General features: G+C 38.7%; 1 protein-coding gene across 4 annotated transcripts in view; it reads left to right on the forward strand.

Annotated features, from left to right (window-relative positions):
• The window catches only part of AKAP6 (A-kinase anchoring protein 6), a 493,560-nt gene that overhangs the window by 237,007 nt on the left and 242,305 nt on the right, over nucleotides 1-14,248 (forward strand). For all 4 annotated transcript variants that reach the window (XM_060294728.1, XM_060294724.1, XM_060294726.1 and 1 more), the window contains one exon: nucleotides 10,946-11,068. In XM_060294728.1, the coding sequence (XP_060150711.1) occupies nucleotides 10,946-11,068 (123 nt within the window). The remainder of the gene's footprint in view (nucleotides 1-10,945; nucleotides 11,069-14,248) is intronic.

A 14,248-nucleotide genomic window follows, 5' to 3' on the forward strand; every position in this document is an offset into this window, starting at 1 on the left:
TGAGTATGAGGCCATGGCATTAGTGAGCCTGGAGGTATGCAACTATTCATGCTGCATTCCCAGCACTGTAATGTGAGAAGAACCAGACATCCTAGAGGAATTTGGGGCCTGGCTAGTGTTTGCTAGATGCCAAGAGATCAGGGACAATGGTGAACAGCACACAAGTGAGTAACCCAGTAAGAATTAGATATGGATTAGCCCGAATTTATAGCAAGTAAGGTCAGCTAAATGGAGCAGATTGGAAACATTCATCTTGGCAGATTTGCCGTTGTGATGTCTTAAAATTAACTGTCAGCACTGCTGTTTGTGCTCTGTTCTGACAGTATGGGGGCAGATCGTTCCAAGAGTGTGGGTTCTGTGTCCGGCTCACTCATGATGTCAGATCATGTCAGAGCCTCTTGATCTCATTCTGTAAAGATGATTGGCCTGAGATTTGCATGGTGAATAAGAAACTTTACCCAGGAAAGGTGCTGCCTGTATGCTGAGGCCCAGGTGCTTTCCATCTGTCAGGTAGATGAGGTTCTGTGTATTATCACCTGTGTTACCTTGAGCAAGTGACTTGATCTCTCTTGCCCCAGTTTCCTCCCTTGCAAAATAGGGTTAAAAGTGTATCTTCCACATAGAGTTTTTTTTTTTTTTTGGACCATTAAATGTGTAAAGAGCTTAGAATAGTACCTGGCATGTAGTAAGCATTCAATAAATGTTAGCTCTTGTGGTTGTTATTGTTGTTATTATTACTATTATGGGAGGAGAGGGGTGAGGCCTCAGCAGCTCTTTGTATGTAGATAGCTCTGGCCTTTTGGGATCAAATGCTACCACCCTATTTTCTCCTCCTACCTTCAGGCATCTTGGTCATTATGAAGCTTCAACCTCCTACTCACCCCCAACCCACAATGGTTAAGGCCGCCTGTCCTCCTTCCTGGGACCTGTGATAGTCACCCTAGACTCCTGCACCCCTCTTCCCTGTGAGACTCTGGGCCTTCTGCCTTGACAGATGATTCTTATGTTGTGTTAGAGATAATTCTCCTCTAACTGGCCCAATAATTTTAGTTAATGCACTTCTCTGACATCTTAGAAAGTTTATGTAGGGGAATTTATGCTATGAATGTGTGTTCAGATAAACACAAACAACCTTCTAGTTTATAATATTGTCACACAACAACTTATAAATAATATGTACTTATTTATGTATAATTTGTATTTATACATATTTATAATATGTATTTATAATTATGTACTTATAAATAGTAGTTCCCACAGCACTCTAACCAGAGGAATCTCATTACAACGTATTATGGGAAGAAAAAGGAAGGGACTACAATAAGTTTACAATTGCCCCTGAGACCCCTGACTGCTAAAGATGGAAAAATTAAGCAAGTGTGTTGAAAAGGTAGCACTAGGTTGGGATCATTTGCTGGGAGATGAGCATTGAAGCTGCATCTTGAAGGATAGATATGGTGAGAGGAGTAGAAGACATTGGGAAGGTATGTGGAAGTCACCAAAGATCAGTTCCCTGTGTAACTAAAAGAACAGAGAAATCATCTGAACATCCCTGGCTTTGAAGGAGGCTCTATATGCAAGAACCACAGGTGGTAACAGTAAGAAAGGCATGAGAAATTGTCCAACTTAATTCCCTCATTTTACAGCTAGAACATGCCTCTCTCAGCAGTGCTTCCTATTAGCACATCCTATTTTCTGGTTATACCAGATTTTGCAAAAAGCTTGTCACAAAGGGGCAGCAAGTACTTTTTTTTTTTTTTTTCCCAAGATCAACATGAATATGTTCCTAGTGCACCTCAGCTGTTGGCTTTTTATCTTTGTTGCCCTGATGGACTTTGAAGCAGATTTCCCTTCTCTGAATTTGGTGTATGTTTCACAGTTTAATTTAGGGACACAGCCAGTGTCAAGAACCACTGAGACAGACACAGAATGAGGGACTGGGGTGAATAAAATTGAGTGCATTGCACTGTGGGGCCTCAATCTGTAGAAGACACAGCGGATATGCCCCTACACACTGTTCCTAGGTTCTCTCCATGCCCATGGTCTCCAGCACCACCTGTATGTTGCTTTCTCCAACCTGGATCTTGCTCCACACCTCAGAAGCCAAACTCATGCTATCTAATACCATGTTTATCATATACCTGCAAATTACTTCTTCCTTCTGAATATCTTATTGCTTCTTTCAGAGAATAGTACCTCGAATGAAAATTGAAAGCTGGCAGTCATCTCAGATTGTAACAAATTTCTCAAGTTTTTGAATCCATCACATTCAACTGGTCCTGTCCACTCTAACTTCTGTCTCTCTCTGCAGTCTTGCATGTTCCCTCCACGTCCACTGCTGCTATTCAGTCTAGCCCTCATCGACTTTTTCATGCAGTAGTGTAGCAGCCTTTTTACTGGCTTTTCTGATCTCAGCCTAACACCTGGCAATCCACTCTCCACACTGCAGTCAGAGCAAGTCTTCTCAGATGCTAATCAAATTCTCCCTCTCTTCTGCTTCAGACCTGCAGTGACCACCCCCATCGTTCTTAGGTTAAAGTCCTAACTCCGGAGCGAGGTGTAGGTGCCTGGCTCTTGGCCAGACTCTCCAACCTCATTTCTCAGTTTCCCTATTTGCCTCCAGAGCGTTAGCCATCAGCTACTTAGATTTCTCAGAATGAACTGTTCTCTACTGGATTTTATCTGCCAAGAATGTTCTCTGTTCCTCTCAGTGCCCTCTATACTTTTTCAGCTGGTCCAGTGCCACCCAATCTAGATACTATACCCAATTAGGTAAACCAACAGTACTCTGGAATTTTACATTATTCTTTAAAACTCTAATTCTGTCCTCTTTTTTGAACTCTAGAAATTTTGTTCAAAAGATGTCCACAAAAACTTTAAAGTGAACAATTAGAGTTCTATACTTAAGGACACAGCACCTGCATTCTTCTGCCTCAGCTACCAACTGGCTGCCTGTTACCAATCAAGTAGTTAACCTTTCTGAACCTCGGTTTCCTCACCTGTAAGATGGGGGCATTGAACTAGATGGGATGTAAGGGCCTTTTGAAGATCAGGTCTGTGCTTCTAATCTGCATGGGAATGCTTCTCCTTTTCAAGCAGATGTATTTAGTAAATGCTGTTTTCTATCTTCTTGGTTCCAATGATAGTGCAGTGGCTGAGTTGTTACCCTTTACTGACTCACCACCCTGAACTTCTCTGGTAGGAAGTTGGTTATTTTTTTGCTCATTCAATGTGATAAACTCTCCGCATTGAGTTCCATTTTTTTCTAAAAGTATAACTTTGTTATTACTGAAGAACTGTATGTCCCCTAGAGAAAATTTAGAATATTTAGATAAATAAGACTCAACAATCACAAGTAATCTTTTTAATAATTTTAGTATCTACAAACACTCCCATCTTGCTACATGCATTCTTTTTCCAGTTATTAGATTTACAAGGAGGTTTTACTAATCAGGAAAGTATTTATATCTAAACACAAGATTATAACAACATTTCAGCTCTGTACTTCAGTGTCAAGGAGACAGCCCTTTTCATTAAAACTGTATGGACATGTGAGGAAATGTTGTTTGTTAAAAGTGATTGATTCGCTCCAATAATCAATTGTTGGGGGAGACTTTAAGCTATAGAAAAAAGAGAGAAGGAAGAGGAGAGGAAGGGAGGGGAGTGAAAGAAAGGAGAGAGGAGGGAAGAACAAGGGAGTGAAGGGACTAGGGGGAGAGGAAAGAGAAGGAAAAGGCAAAAGAGAACAGTAGTCAAGAAAGAAAGGAGAAAAGGAAGATGGAAGAGAGCGCAGAGTAGGGAGAATTACCTAAAACACAGGCGGCAGTGATGGGAACGTTGAAGTCGTGTGGCACAGGCTGGGCTTCTCACAGAGACTTGGGAAGTAAGAATGGACAACAGTGGATGTTTCTGTCCTTTGTTTTTCTCTGTGAACCTCAGGGTGAGTCTGCTGAGAAAGACGGTGTGGTGGAGCAGTTCAGAGCTTGAGCCCTGGAGCAAAACTACTTAAGAGCTATTTAATGGCTTTATGACCTTGAATAAATTGTATAACTCTTCTATGCTCAGCCTCTTCCTCTGTACAGTAGAGAAATTTATGCAGATTAAAGGACTACATAAATTATCAGAAGAATAGTTGGTAGATAGTCAGCACCCAGATGTTTAGTACTGTTATTTATAATACTGGATAGAAAATACCTATAAGTAAACTATTAAATGATCATAATCCTAAACTCTAAAGTGTGAGCATCTTAGATCCTTGTTTGGGATTTAGAGGCAGATAAAGATGATCTGATATGCTCATCCAGTGCCTCTGGAGGATTGGGGGTGCTTGAAACAAGGTCTTACACAGAGCCAGTGAGCAAAGCTGTGTGGGAGAATCCCCAGCTTCACTGCTGACAGCCGTTAAGTATTCGAGCTTGTCTGTCCTTCAGGTTTCTCCTCTGTAAAATGGAGAGCGTGGGAATCTTACAGCATAGAGTAGTTGTAAGTATAACATAAGTGCCTGGCATATCATTGGTACTCAGTTAATATTATTATTAGTTCCAGTTTATTCCCAATTCTTTTATTCATTCCTATTTTTATTAGACTTTGATGATATGCATTCCAAACTTGTTTTTCCCTTAAAATTGTCGATTATTTCTTCTTAGAAATCAATAGGGAGCAACTGAAGTTAAAGCCTCTGGATTTGTTGGCGGAAACCCTTTCCCATTATGAGAGTCAGGGATCTTTCTGGGCTCTTCTTTTCCCAGCTGAAACCACTGTCATTAGTGTTTGACGAAATTGGGGATTCAGCTCAATTTATCCCTTCCACATGATACTGAGTTCAGAATAGAACTTCCCACCTGGTCAGTTTTAGATAATACCACTCGATGCCCTTTTTATTCTCTCTTTCCAACTGACAGCCTTTATTCTGGGATAATTTTATCAGAAATATTTTAAAATTCTAAAGACATTCCATTCAACCTTTAGAAGAGAAGCTAAATATTTCATAAAACATTTCAGTATTTGAGTTTTCTTGTGGCAACAGGGTTAAAACTGCCTTAAACCATTTCATCTTCTCTTCAGTCTTTCTTCTAAGAGTACACACCGTACCCTCCCTTCTGTCAATTACTGGTACTGCGTTGCATTTTATAGGTAAGGATGTGGGTAAATGTGTGAGTTGGTTGAGTCCAAAGTACCACTTTTAACTCGCTTTGATTTTACCTTGAGCCTCTGTGTCTTGGCGGCACAGTAAGTACACTGATATGCGGTTAGGAAAGGTGCATTACACTTGAGTGCTATTGTGTAAAAAGCTTAATTAGTCATTTCATATAGGAATTCGGTGTATAAGAATTAAGCAAAAATGGAAGATGAACTATATATGTTGGTAGATGTACATATAAAACCTCAATGCATAAGTTTGCTTCTAAGGGGAGTTCTAATTTTACCAGCTGTCAGAGCCTAAATTAAGCTTCCTTGTGGGTAGGGTGAGAGGATTGCGATTACTCATTGGCAACCATTACTAATGTAAAGACTGGCTCCAAAGCATGGGTCCTGTTTTGAAAAATTAAGCCAAATTATTCTTAAACTTGTAGTTGTGTAATAGAGAAATGTGATCCCCTTCGGACTTGCTGGTGGAATAAGGAGGTAGGGAAATCTTTGCTAGCCTGCAGGTTCAGATGCTGCCCCTGCCACACCGCCTCATGTGATGATCTGAGACAGAAGTCATGACTCCCTCCTCTGCACCCCCAGAGTGGTTGGTGCCACCTCTCATATAGTGGCTGTGAGAAGACTTTTCTCTCCATCTTTCCTGGACACCTAGCAGAGTGCTGTATGCTTAGAGAATAACCAAAAGTTTTGAGTGAAAATATAAAAGGTCAAATTGGACATAAAAGATCAAATTGGAACCTCTTAATTAGGAATGGTTTTTAAAAATCATTTATCAAGCCAGGCTTTAAAATATAATTTCTCTTGAAATCCTCACGTAAACCCCAAATGGATATCCCTGTCCCTGTCTTGTAGATGAAGAAACTGAAGTTCAGAGACATCAAGTAGCTCATTTAGTTTATACTGTTAGTAAGAGGTGGATGGAGCCTGGAATCAAATTCAGTTTCGTCTGGTTGTAGCAGCTATTCTCTTACCATTATCCACATTGGTTGATGATAAGCATGTTTTTTTCTCTTTTACTATACCCTCTTCTGCTGCCACAATTAATCCTCATTTAAATGTTTTTCAAGTTCTAATTTCTGCCAGGAACTTAGACAAATTATTAGATCAGCTGGCCCAACTAGATCATTTGAGTCTCTTAAAGACCCTGTGAGGTGGGTACTACTGTCACCCCATTTTACAGATGAGAAGACTGAGGCCCTGAGAAGTAAGGAGACATGCCCAATGCCATGTGCCCAATACCTGGCACATAGTGAATGTTCTATGAGGATTACTTATTGTTTCAGCTAGCATTGTTCAGATGAGGTCATTCACTGAATCCTTTAATCTTGGAATACTAAGAAAGGAGTAAATACTTGTTTTGAATGGTTTAAAAAGTTCAACAGCAGAGGCTGCCCTTTTTTATTTTCAAAAATACAGTGAAAATAGTTCACTTCCTGATAATTTTCAGCAGGTCCCTCTCTGAAGGCAGCTGACTTGATCTGGACTAGGTCAGATTTCACCTTGATTTCCACTGAGAAATGTACATCCTGCTGGGGGTGAACACACACATGTTCACACACACATCCAAACAACAAATACTGAGAGGACATTAGCAGTTGAGCCCATTGGCTAAACTATCTCCTGATAGTTGATGAACCAGGGGCCATCTCCTCTGTGATTAAACTGAGTCAGACTCATCTGTAATTAAGGCACTGTTAGAATGGGCTCACTTAAGCATGTAACTGCCTTAAAGTTTTGGTTTAAATTTTCTATAAATTAGAAATGAAATTTACAGTGATTTTTTGCTTGCTTTAAAAAAAAAGGTTTTTGTTGTGTCTAACGTCATCACCCGTCCCCTTTCAGAAAAATTAACAGAAAATAGTGAATGTGAAGGGAGAAGTACTTAGAACGTAGAGAGTTTTATCTCAGCGGTAAGAATGTGGGAGTGGCAAGAAATGTTTCTTCACCCTCATCTGGGTCAGATAATGTGTCTCTAGGAGCGCTGTTTCTAGAGGGCACCGTGGTACCCTGAGAGGAATAGACTTTGGAATGAGATATGGGTTCAGGTCCCAACCCTGCCAGTGGGCTAGTCACCTTCTTTGACCCTCAGTTTTCTCATCTGTAAAATGACCATAATCAGCACCACTTCACAGAATTGTGTTGACAAGTGTCTACTTCCTGTTGTATACTTCCCCTTTTAGAGAAATAGTTTTCAATTTCAATTTGTTCTAAAAATCATGTAATTCTATAAAAAAATTACCCCTGGGCTTTTAACTCCGTAAGGCGGAGACCATGTCTTGTTTCCTACTATGTCACTGTTTCCTGGTCCCATGTCTGATACAAGGAAGACCCTCCTTTTTGTCCCAGCTGCACATGACAGCTTTGTCAAAGGGCAACAGTAATCACCCACACAGTTTCTAGTTAACCAGACTAGGTTTGTCATAGAAGAGAACTAGTTAGGAAAATAAAAGAAATAATGAGTATTCTTCTTTAAATTGAAGCATAGTTGATTTACAAGGTTGTGTTAGTTTCAGGTATACAACAAAGTGATTCAGATACATATATTTTTTTTCAGATTATTTTCCATTATAGGATATTACCGGATATTGAATATAGTTCCTTGTGCTATACAGTAAATCCTTATTGTTTATTTTATATATGGTAGTGTGCATCTGTTAATCCTGTACTCCTAAGTTATCCCTCCCCCCCAATTTATGCCTCCCCCCCTTTCCCCTTTGGTAACTATAAGTTTGTTTCCTATGTCTGTGAATCTGTTTGTTTTGTACATAGATTCATTTGTGCTATTTTTTAGATTCCATATATAAGTGATATAATATTTGTCCTTGTCTGGTTTACTTCACTTACTATGATTATCTCTAGGTCCATCCATGTTGCTGCAAATGGCAATATTTCATTCTTTTTCGTGGCTGAGTAGTGTTCCATTGTGTGTGTGTGTGTGTGTGTGTGTGTGTGTGTGTATATATATATATATATATACCACTTCCTTATCCATTCATCTGTCGTTGGACACTTAGGTTGCTTCCATGTCTTTGTAAATAATGCTGCTATGAGCATTGGGGTGCATACATCTTTTCGAATTAGAGTTCTCTTTTTTTTGGATATATGCCCAGGAGTGGGATTGCTGGATCATATTGGTATTTTTAGCTCTTTTTTTAGTTTTTAAAGGGACCTCCCTACTGGTTTCCATAATGGCTGCACCAGTTTACATTCCTACCGATAGCGCAGGAGGGTTCAGTAATGGGTACTTAACCTGTTATGAGAGTGTAGCTGTTTGCAAGACTAACCTTATATTTTCCTTGCAAATATAATCTTCAAATGTATGTTAATCAGCTGAGGGCTCTAGCAAATTATTTTTCACAAACCTGAAAGTGTACCTTTACATACACTTGCACTGTGCTTCTTAGTCTTTAAAGAGATTGATGCTCTAGAAAGTTTAAGAGTAAGATTTTTTAAAAGCACCTCATTAAGGAACTTTCAAAATGCAAATGATTTGATTCCTCCAGCAAATGATTTGGAAGTGGGAAGTGTGCTGTCCACTGATGGTAGTAACAGGCTAACGGCTGTTCCATTTTCTCCCAAGTTGGATGACCAAGATTTCTTCCAGGGGTTGAATCCTGGCTTGGCTCCAATCATCAGGCTCTCAGAACATGTATCAAATATGACTATGGCAAGGGGCCCACCGAGGAGGAAACAATTAAGGGGGTAGCCCAAGAGGACTGGGACCTGTGGACTGGTCACCCTCAGTGTGCCCCTGGAGAGCTCTGCAGGGAGTCAGAGAAAGGTAATGGAAGAGGGGCAAAAAGGGACAAGAAGGACACCAGTGGTAGAAAGTGACAAGAGAGAGACTGAACAGATGAGATACAGGAGTCTGAATGACGAAGGCTAAAATGTGGCCTTTCAAAGGTTTGTAATTCAGCCTGTAGCAGTGAGTCGAACGTGTGTCAAATGTGCTTTTTATGTAATGCAACACTGGATTGTGCCGTGAAGAATGTGTGATTTTTATAGTTGTCTTTGACTCTCCAGGTAAGTACATGGGAACTCAGAATATTAGAGAAACAGACAGGTCAAATACTAAAAATAGAAACAAATTTGGGTATAGACAATTCTGATATGGACAGAGTACATTTCACAGGAAAATCCGGGAGCGTGTCCCAACTCTTTATTGCTTGTAAAACTTTTTCTAATGATTAAAATTACCTGAATTCAGTAGGCCAGTGCTTAGACATGCTTTATTTCAGCTGAAACTTTTACTTCAGTGATATTTATCATTTTATTCCCAGTAATGTCCAACAGTGTGCTTTACACAGAGTAGGTGCTTAATAAATATTTGTTAAAAGAATGAATGAGTGACCAATATATCTCTTGTACTAGGATTTGATTTATATTACAAAATAAGTAAAATTTTATATTTTTTTCTCATTTTCCTATGTTGTTACTTATGTCAGCCTCATTTTCCTTCATTCACACCACAAAGCCTTTAGCAGAGCTTCTGAAAATGAGCATCAAATATTCGTTGTCTGCATCCAAGTGTGAATTCTCCTGCACATTGCATAGTTCGGTATATAGAGTGGAGACTACTTGGTTTCTCTAAGAATAACCGTCTCATGATATTGGTATAGTAGTCAGTACACTGTCCACTACACAGAACACTGGTGACAGTACACACAGAAAGGGGCTGGGAGAGGTGGAGAAATAGCAGGTGACAAAGGTATCAAGAATCGGATGGACTACTGTTTCATTTGCTTTCATGATTTCTGTTTATATTTTTGTGGCTACACATGTAAGCAGGAGGGGAGGTGGAAAGCTAAGATTCCCCCTGATAGAGGAGTGTCTAGCTTTTTATTACAAGTTAACTCACAAGTTGAGCATTAAAATATTAATCAAAATTAATCAAAAGGTAAATCTGAAAAATGGGTTAAGTTCAATAGGGAAATAGTTCTCAAGCCATCTCAATGAGTTTACATGTAGGAGCCTGTCCTTTCTCCTTTCGACCTCCAGGTGGTGCTGTTTACCCAGCGATGGCAAGCAGGTGCCCAGCCCCGTTTCCTTCCCCTAAGGTTCACAGCTGGGCTTTCATTTTTTCAAAATATTTTCAGTTTCCACAGATGTGTTCTTTTAAATGGTCAACCACTATTTGAAAACTTGCAAGATTGTTGTGAATTGTGCTTCTTAACCAAGAATATTTTTTTATGTCCAGGACACACCCAGAGTTAGGCGTTTACATTTGTTCATTGGTCCTTTACCTTTCCTTGCTTCTTAGAACCCAGATTCAGTAACAGACACTTGGGCTGTTAGTAGAACTCATCACTCATCCAAGTCCATTTAAACACTTTTGTAATTTAAAAATAGATTTCTAGTTCAGTTAAGACACCTCAACTCCATGGGCTTCTGAGTAAAGAACACCATCTTTATAGGAGTACTTTTATCCCCCAAAGCCAATGAGTGTTCCTAGCAGACCTGACCTGATTTTTTGGTGAGGGGGCGCTTGCCAGACACCCAGAAATGTTTTGATGATTTGAGGTCACCTTTCCAATGGCACCCTGCAGTCCAATCCAAATTCCTCAAAAAAAAGTGTTCCTAGGAAAAAACTAAGAGGGAGTCATGGACAGTTTCTTTCCATTTTAATAGATTTCAGTGGCAAGAATGGTGGGAATTTTGTTGTACAACGTGGAAATAGGATGGGAGTGCAATGGTATCAATTTTACCATTGACAAGGTTTGGAATTTTTAAGATTGGCTTTAAAAAATAACCAGTTAACATGCTTTTCCTGTCCTTTTTTCCTCTTTTCTGTCACAAGGGGTTTGTAAACAAGCTGGATGAATTTATTCAATGGTTAAACGAAGCCATGGAAACCACTGAGAATTGGACACCTCCCAAAGCAGAGACGGATGGCCTTAAACTGTACCTGGAGACGCACTTGGTAGGCAAGATTATGCTGCTCTTGCTGTTAGTTAGGGAAGGATTTTAATGTGCTACTTGTTTGTTTATGGAGAATATCAGTTTTACTTATCAGAAGTCATTATATGCTAATAAACCAAGTTTTAATGGGGTAAATTGCAGAAGCTGAAAATTTACAGGCATTTCAAGTAATGCTATGAAATCTAAATCCTCCATATTTCAAGCTATTTTTTCAAAGCTTTTTCCATAAAGGTAAGTAATTATTTAAAAATATAACTTAGAAAATTTTACTAGACCTTTGCTCTCTAAAGTGACGATTGAAGGTTTTCCTCTTCTTAAAAAGAAAAAATGAAAGAGGTAATTTTGATGACCATTCTAAGTTTTCTAGAATTCTTGTAAAATTAATGAACCTCTCATTATCAAGAGAGTCTACTTTATCTGTTCTACATTGGGTTATTTTAATAAAATATTTAAAACGATGATCATCATTTTTGCTGCTATGTGGGTTTTTCAGCATATAATTAATACAACTGTCATTACACTGGTCCCTGTGCACAGGGAAATCCATGGAGAGGAAGTAGAAAACACTTGGATGAATATGCTTCTGAATATGTTAGAAGCAAGAATTATAGACTGGGGGACATTTGATGAACCTCATGAGGTTTTTACTGAATGCTTCAAATGGCCGATATCAATTATGAAGGGGTGGAAACCAAGTAGTCGAGTGTGATGAAGCATGAAGAAAAAGCACGTTGTCATAGGAAATGAAAATTCAAGCTTTAAGGATCTCATCTTTATTCCTTTCACTGATAGCATAAAATCGACAAAGGCAATGAACACGAATCCTTGGGTACCCAACTGTGGGGCTGATTTTCTGCCCCTCTTACATACTCAGAATTTGGATTGAGTAAACAGTGTGTGGGAGTCCTGCATGTATGTTAGTTCACAGGGTTCCAGAACGGTTCCCTGTGATATTAAATGAGAGAAGGAGAGAGAGGGAGAAGAGAGAAGGAGAGAAGAGGGGGAAGACAGAGAGGATGTTTTAGTTTTTTGCTGCTTGTGTTTTGCAGTGTATTTTATATCATTGCAAGAAAAACAGCCTCAAAATCCTATTGCTGCATACAGATGGTCTTGTGAAAGATAAAAAAAAAATCACAAAACTGGTAGAGGATGCTTCTGTTTTTAGAGACCTGGGTTGATGGTGTGTAAAAACGCCAGTGACCCTAACCACCTCTCTTGTACGTGGGTTTTTAAATACTGCCCTTAGCATTCAATTCCCTGTTGAGTAGAGGCTTGATTTTTTTTTTTTTTAAAGAGGGCATTTCATAATAGCAAGATAAAGATATTCAATGCTTTATAAAGTAAATTGTATTAATTAGAATGTCAACTTTTCACTGGCATTGTTCTGACAGAAATTCTAATCTGTGTTTAAACAGGAGTATATGAACTTTATTTCACATTAAGTGTGCTGTCTTAATTTCTCTTGATTTAATATTTTATGGAAAACACACATTTTGTTTTTGAGGTCCCAGAGGGCATGGGGACACAAAGGGCACTTTAACACTAGACTATTTATTGAAATGAAAGCCAGGCTAGGAGAATATGAACGAAGGTCTCTCCTCTCTTTGGGAGTTGAGTGACACAACCTCTTTGTAACCAACGTGCACTCCTGGTCTCAAATCCGTACTACACAATTCTTTACTTAGCATCCCTGTGTTGGCCTCTGTCTCATTCTAGCCCAACACTATCCATTAGAACTTTCTGTGATGATGGAATATTCTATATTGCACATCCAATGTGCAATAACTAACCACAGCTATCTACTGAGCACTTGAAATGTGGCTAGAGCAACTGAGGAAATGAATTTTCTAACTGTAATTAACTTATGTTTGCATTTAAATTGCCACATGTGGCTTGTGATGACTGTATTCTAGTCCTGTAAATTGTGGAACTCTTTACAGACGTAATGAATGGCAAGTATCCAGTACCTGCCTCATAATGGCATTCTCGGCCAGAATGTGAAAATCATTATCCCCTTTGCTGTGGATCTCTACCTCAGATCCACAACAAACAGCCCTTCTTAAAATGTTTATCTCTTAAAGAATAACCTTGTTCCCGCCTAATGGTCAACACTTTCTTGAATGAATTTTCTCCACCATCATGTCTGTATTAGTTGGGCTAGAGATAACATGGGAACATCCTTACCTCTGCTTTGTGAATAGTGAGGGACTGTAATCTCCAGATTTGTTCACTGTGGTTAACTCACAATCTCAGGGGCTGAAATTATGAATAATACTGTTTAACAGTTACTGAAGACCTACTGTGTGTGGATTGCCATTGAATGATACTTAAAGACAATTATTGAGTCACTGTTTTACTTCATGCTGTGTCTGCTAGTCTAGATACAACCTGTTGTTTAAACATCTTTCAAACAAACTCTGAGTTACTGTCTATCTGAGCACAATGTCTCTCTACATATCTCCTGAGCAATATTGTCATTTATATTTTTTATTTTATTTCCTTACTGTGGTGCTGAGTTAATACTAAGTTATTCTTCTCCAAAGAAGGCAAAAAATATCTATCTTTCCATAAAGAAAGTATACAACTAAGTCTAGAGATTTATATTTCTTAGTTCACACCGCATAAGTCATTACTGCTCCTTAATGAGTGGGCAAGAGGTATTTATTTGCAAGATTATCTAGTATATAGACTTAGGTACATGAGTTTCATTAAACATCTCTATCGAGTCTATATTTTAAACGTTAAACCAACAGATGTACAAGCCTCTGAGTCTGGTGTCTCCCCTGAGTTAATAATGTGTTAGAATAGTTGGCACCCTGCAATATTTATTATAAACAAAAGCAAATAAACAATAGCAAAATTTGTACATTTATATTTTGATACTTAATTCAATTCTTTTCCATAACAGTAACCAAGGGTTTTCACCAACACAAATCAATTAAACCTTCACAATACCTTTATGAGAGATATGAAGGAGCTTTATTCTAACTGTAAGAAATACTGTGAAATTGCGATGATACATCAATGATTTTCCATGATAATTAATCATCTGCTTGCAACCTGGCTGCTCCTTCAAAAATACAATTCCTATCTCCTTAGAAAATGACATTTGCAGGAAAATGTTTGAATTTTGCAAGTATTGAGCATATTGAACATTGCTCTTTGAAAACCACTTTTAAAA

Source organism: Globicephala melas, chromosome 2 (assembly GCF_963455315.2).
Source record: "Globicephala melas chromosome 2, mGloMel1.2, whole genome shotgun sequence".
NCBI lineage: Eukaryota > Metazoa > Chordata > Mammalia > Artiodactyla > Delphinidae > Globicephala > Globicephala melas.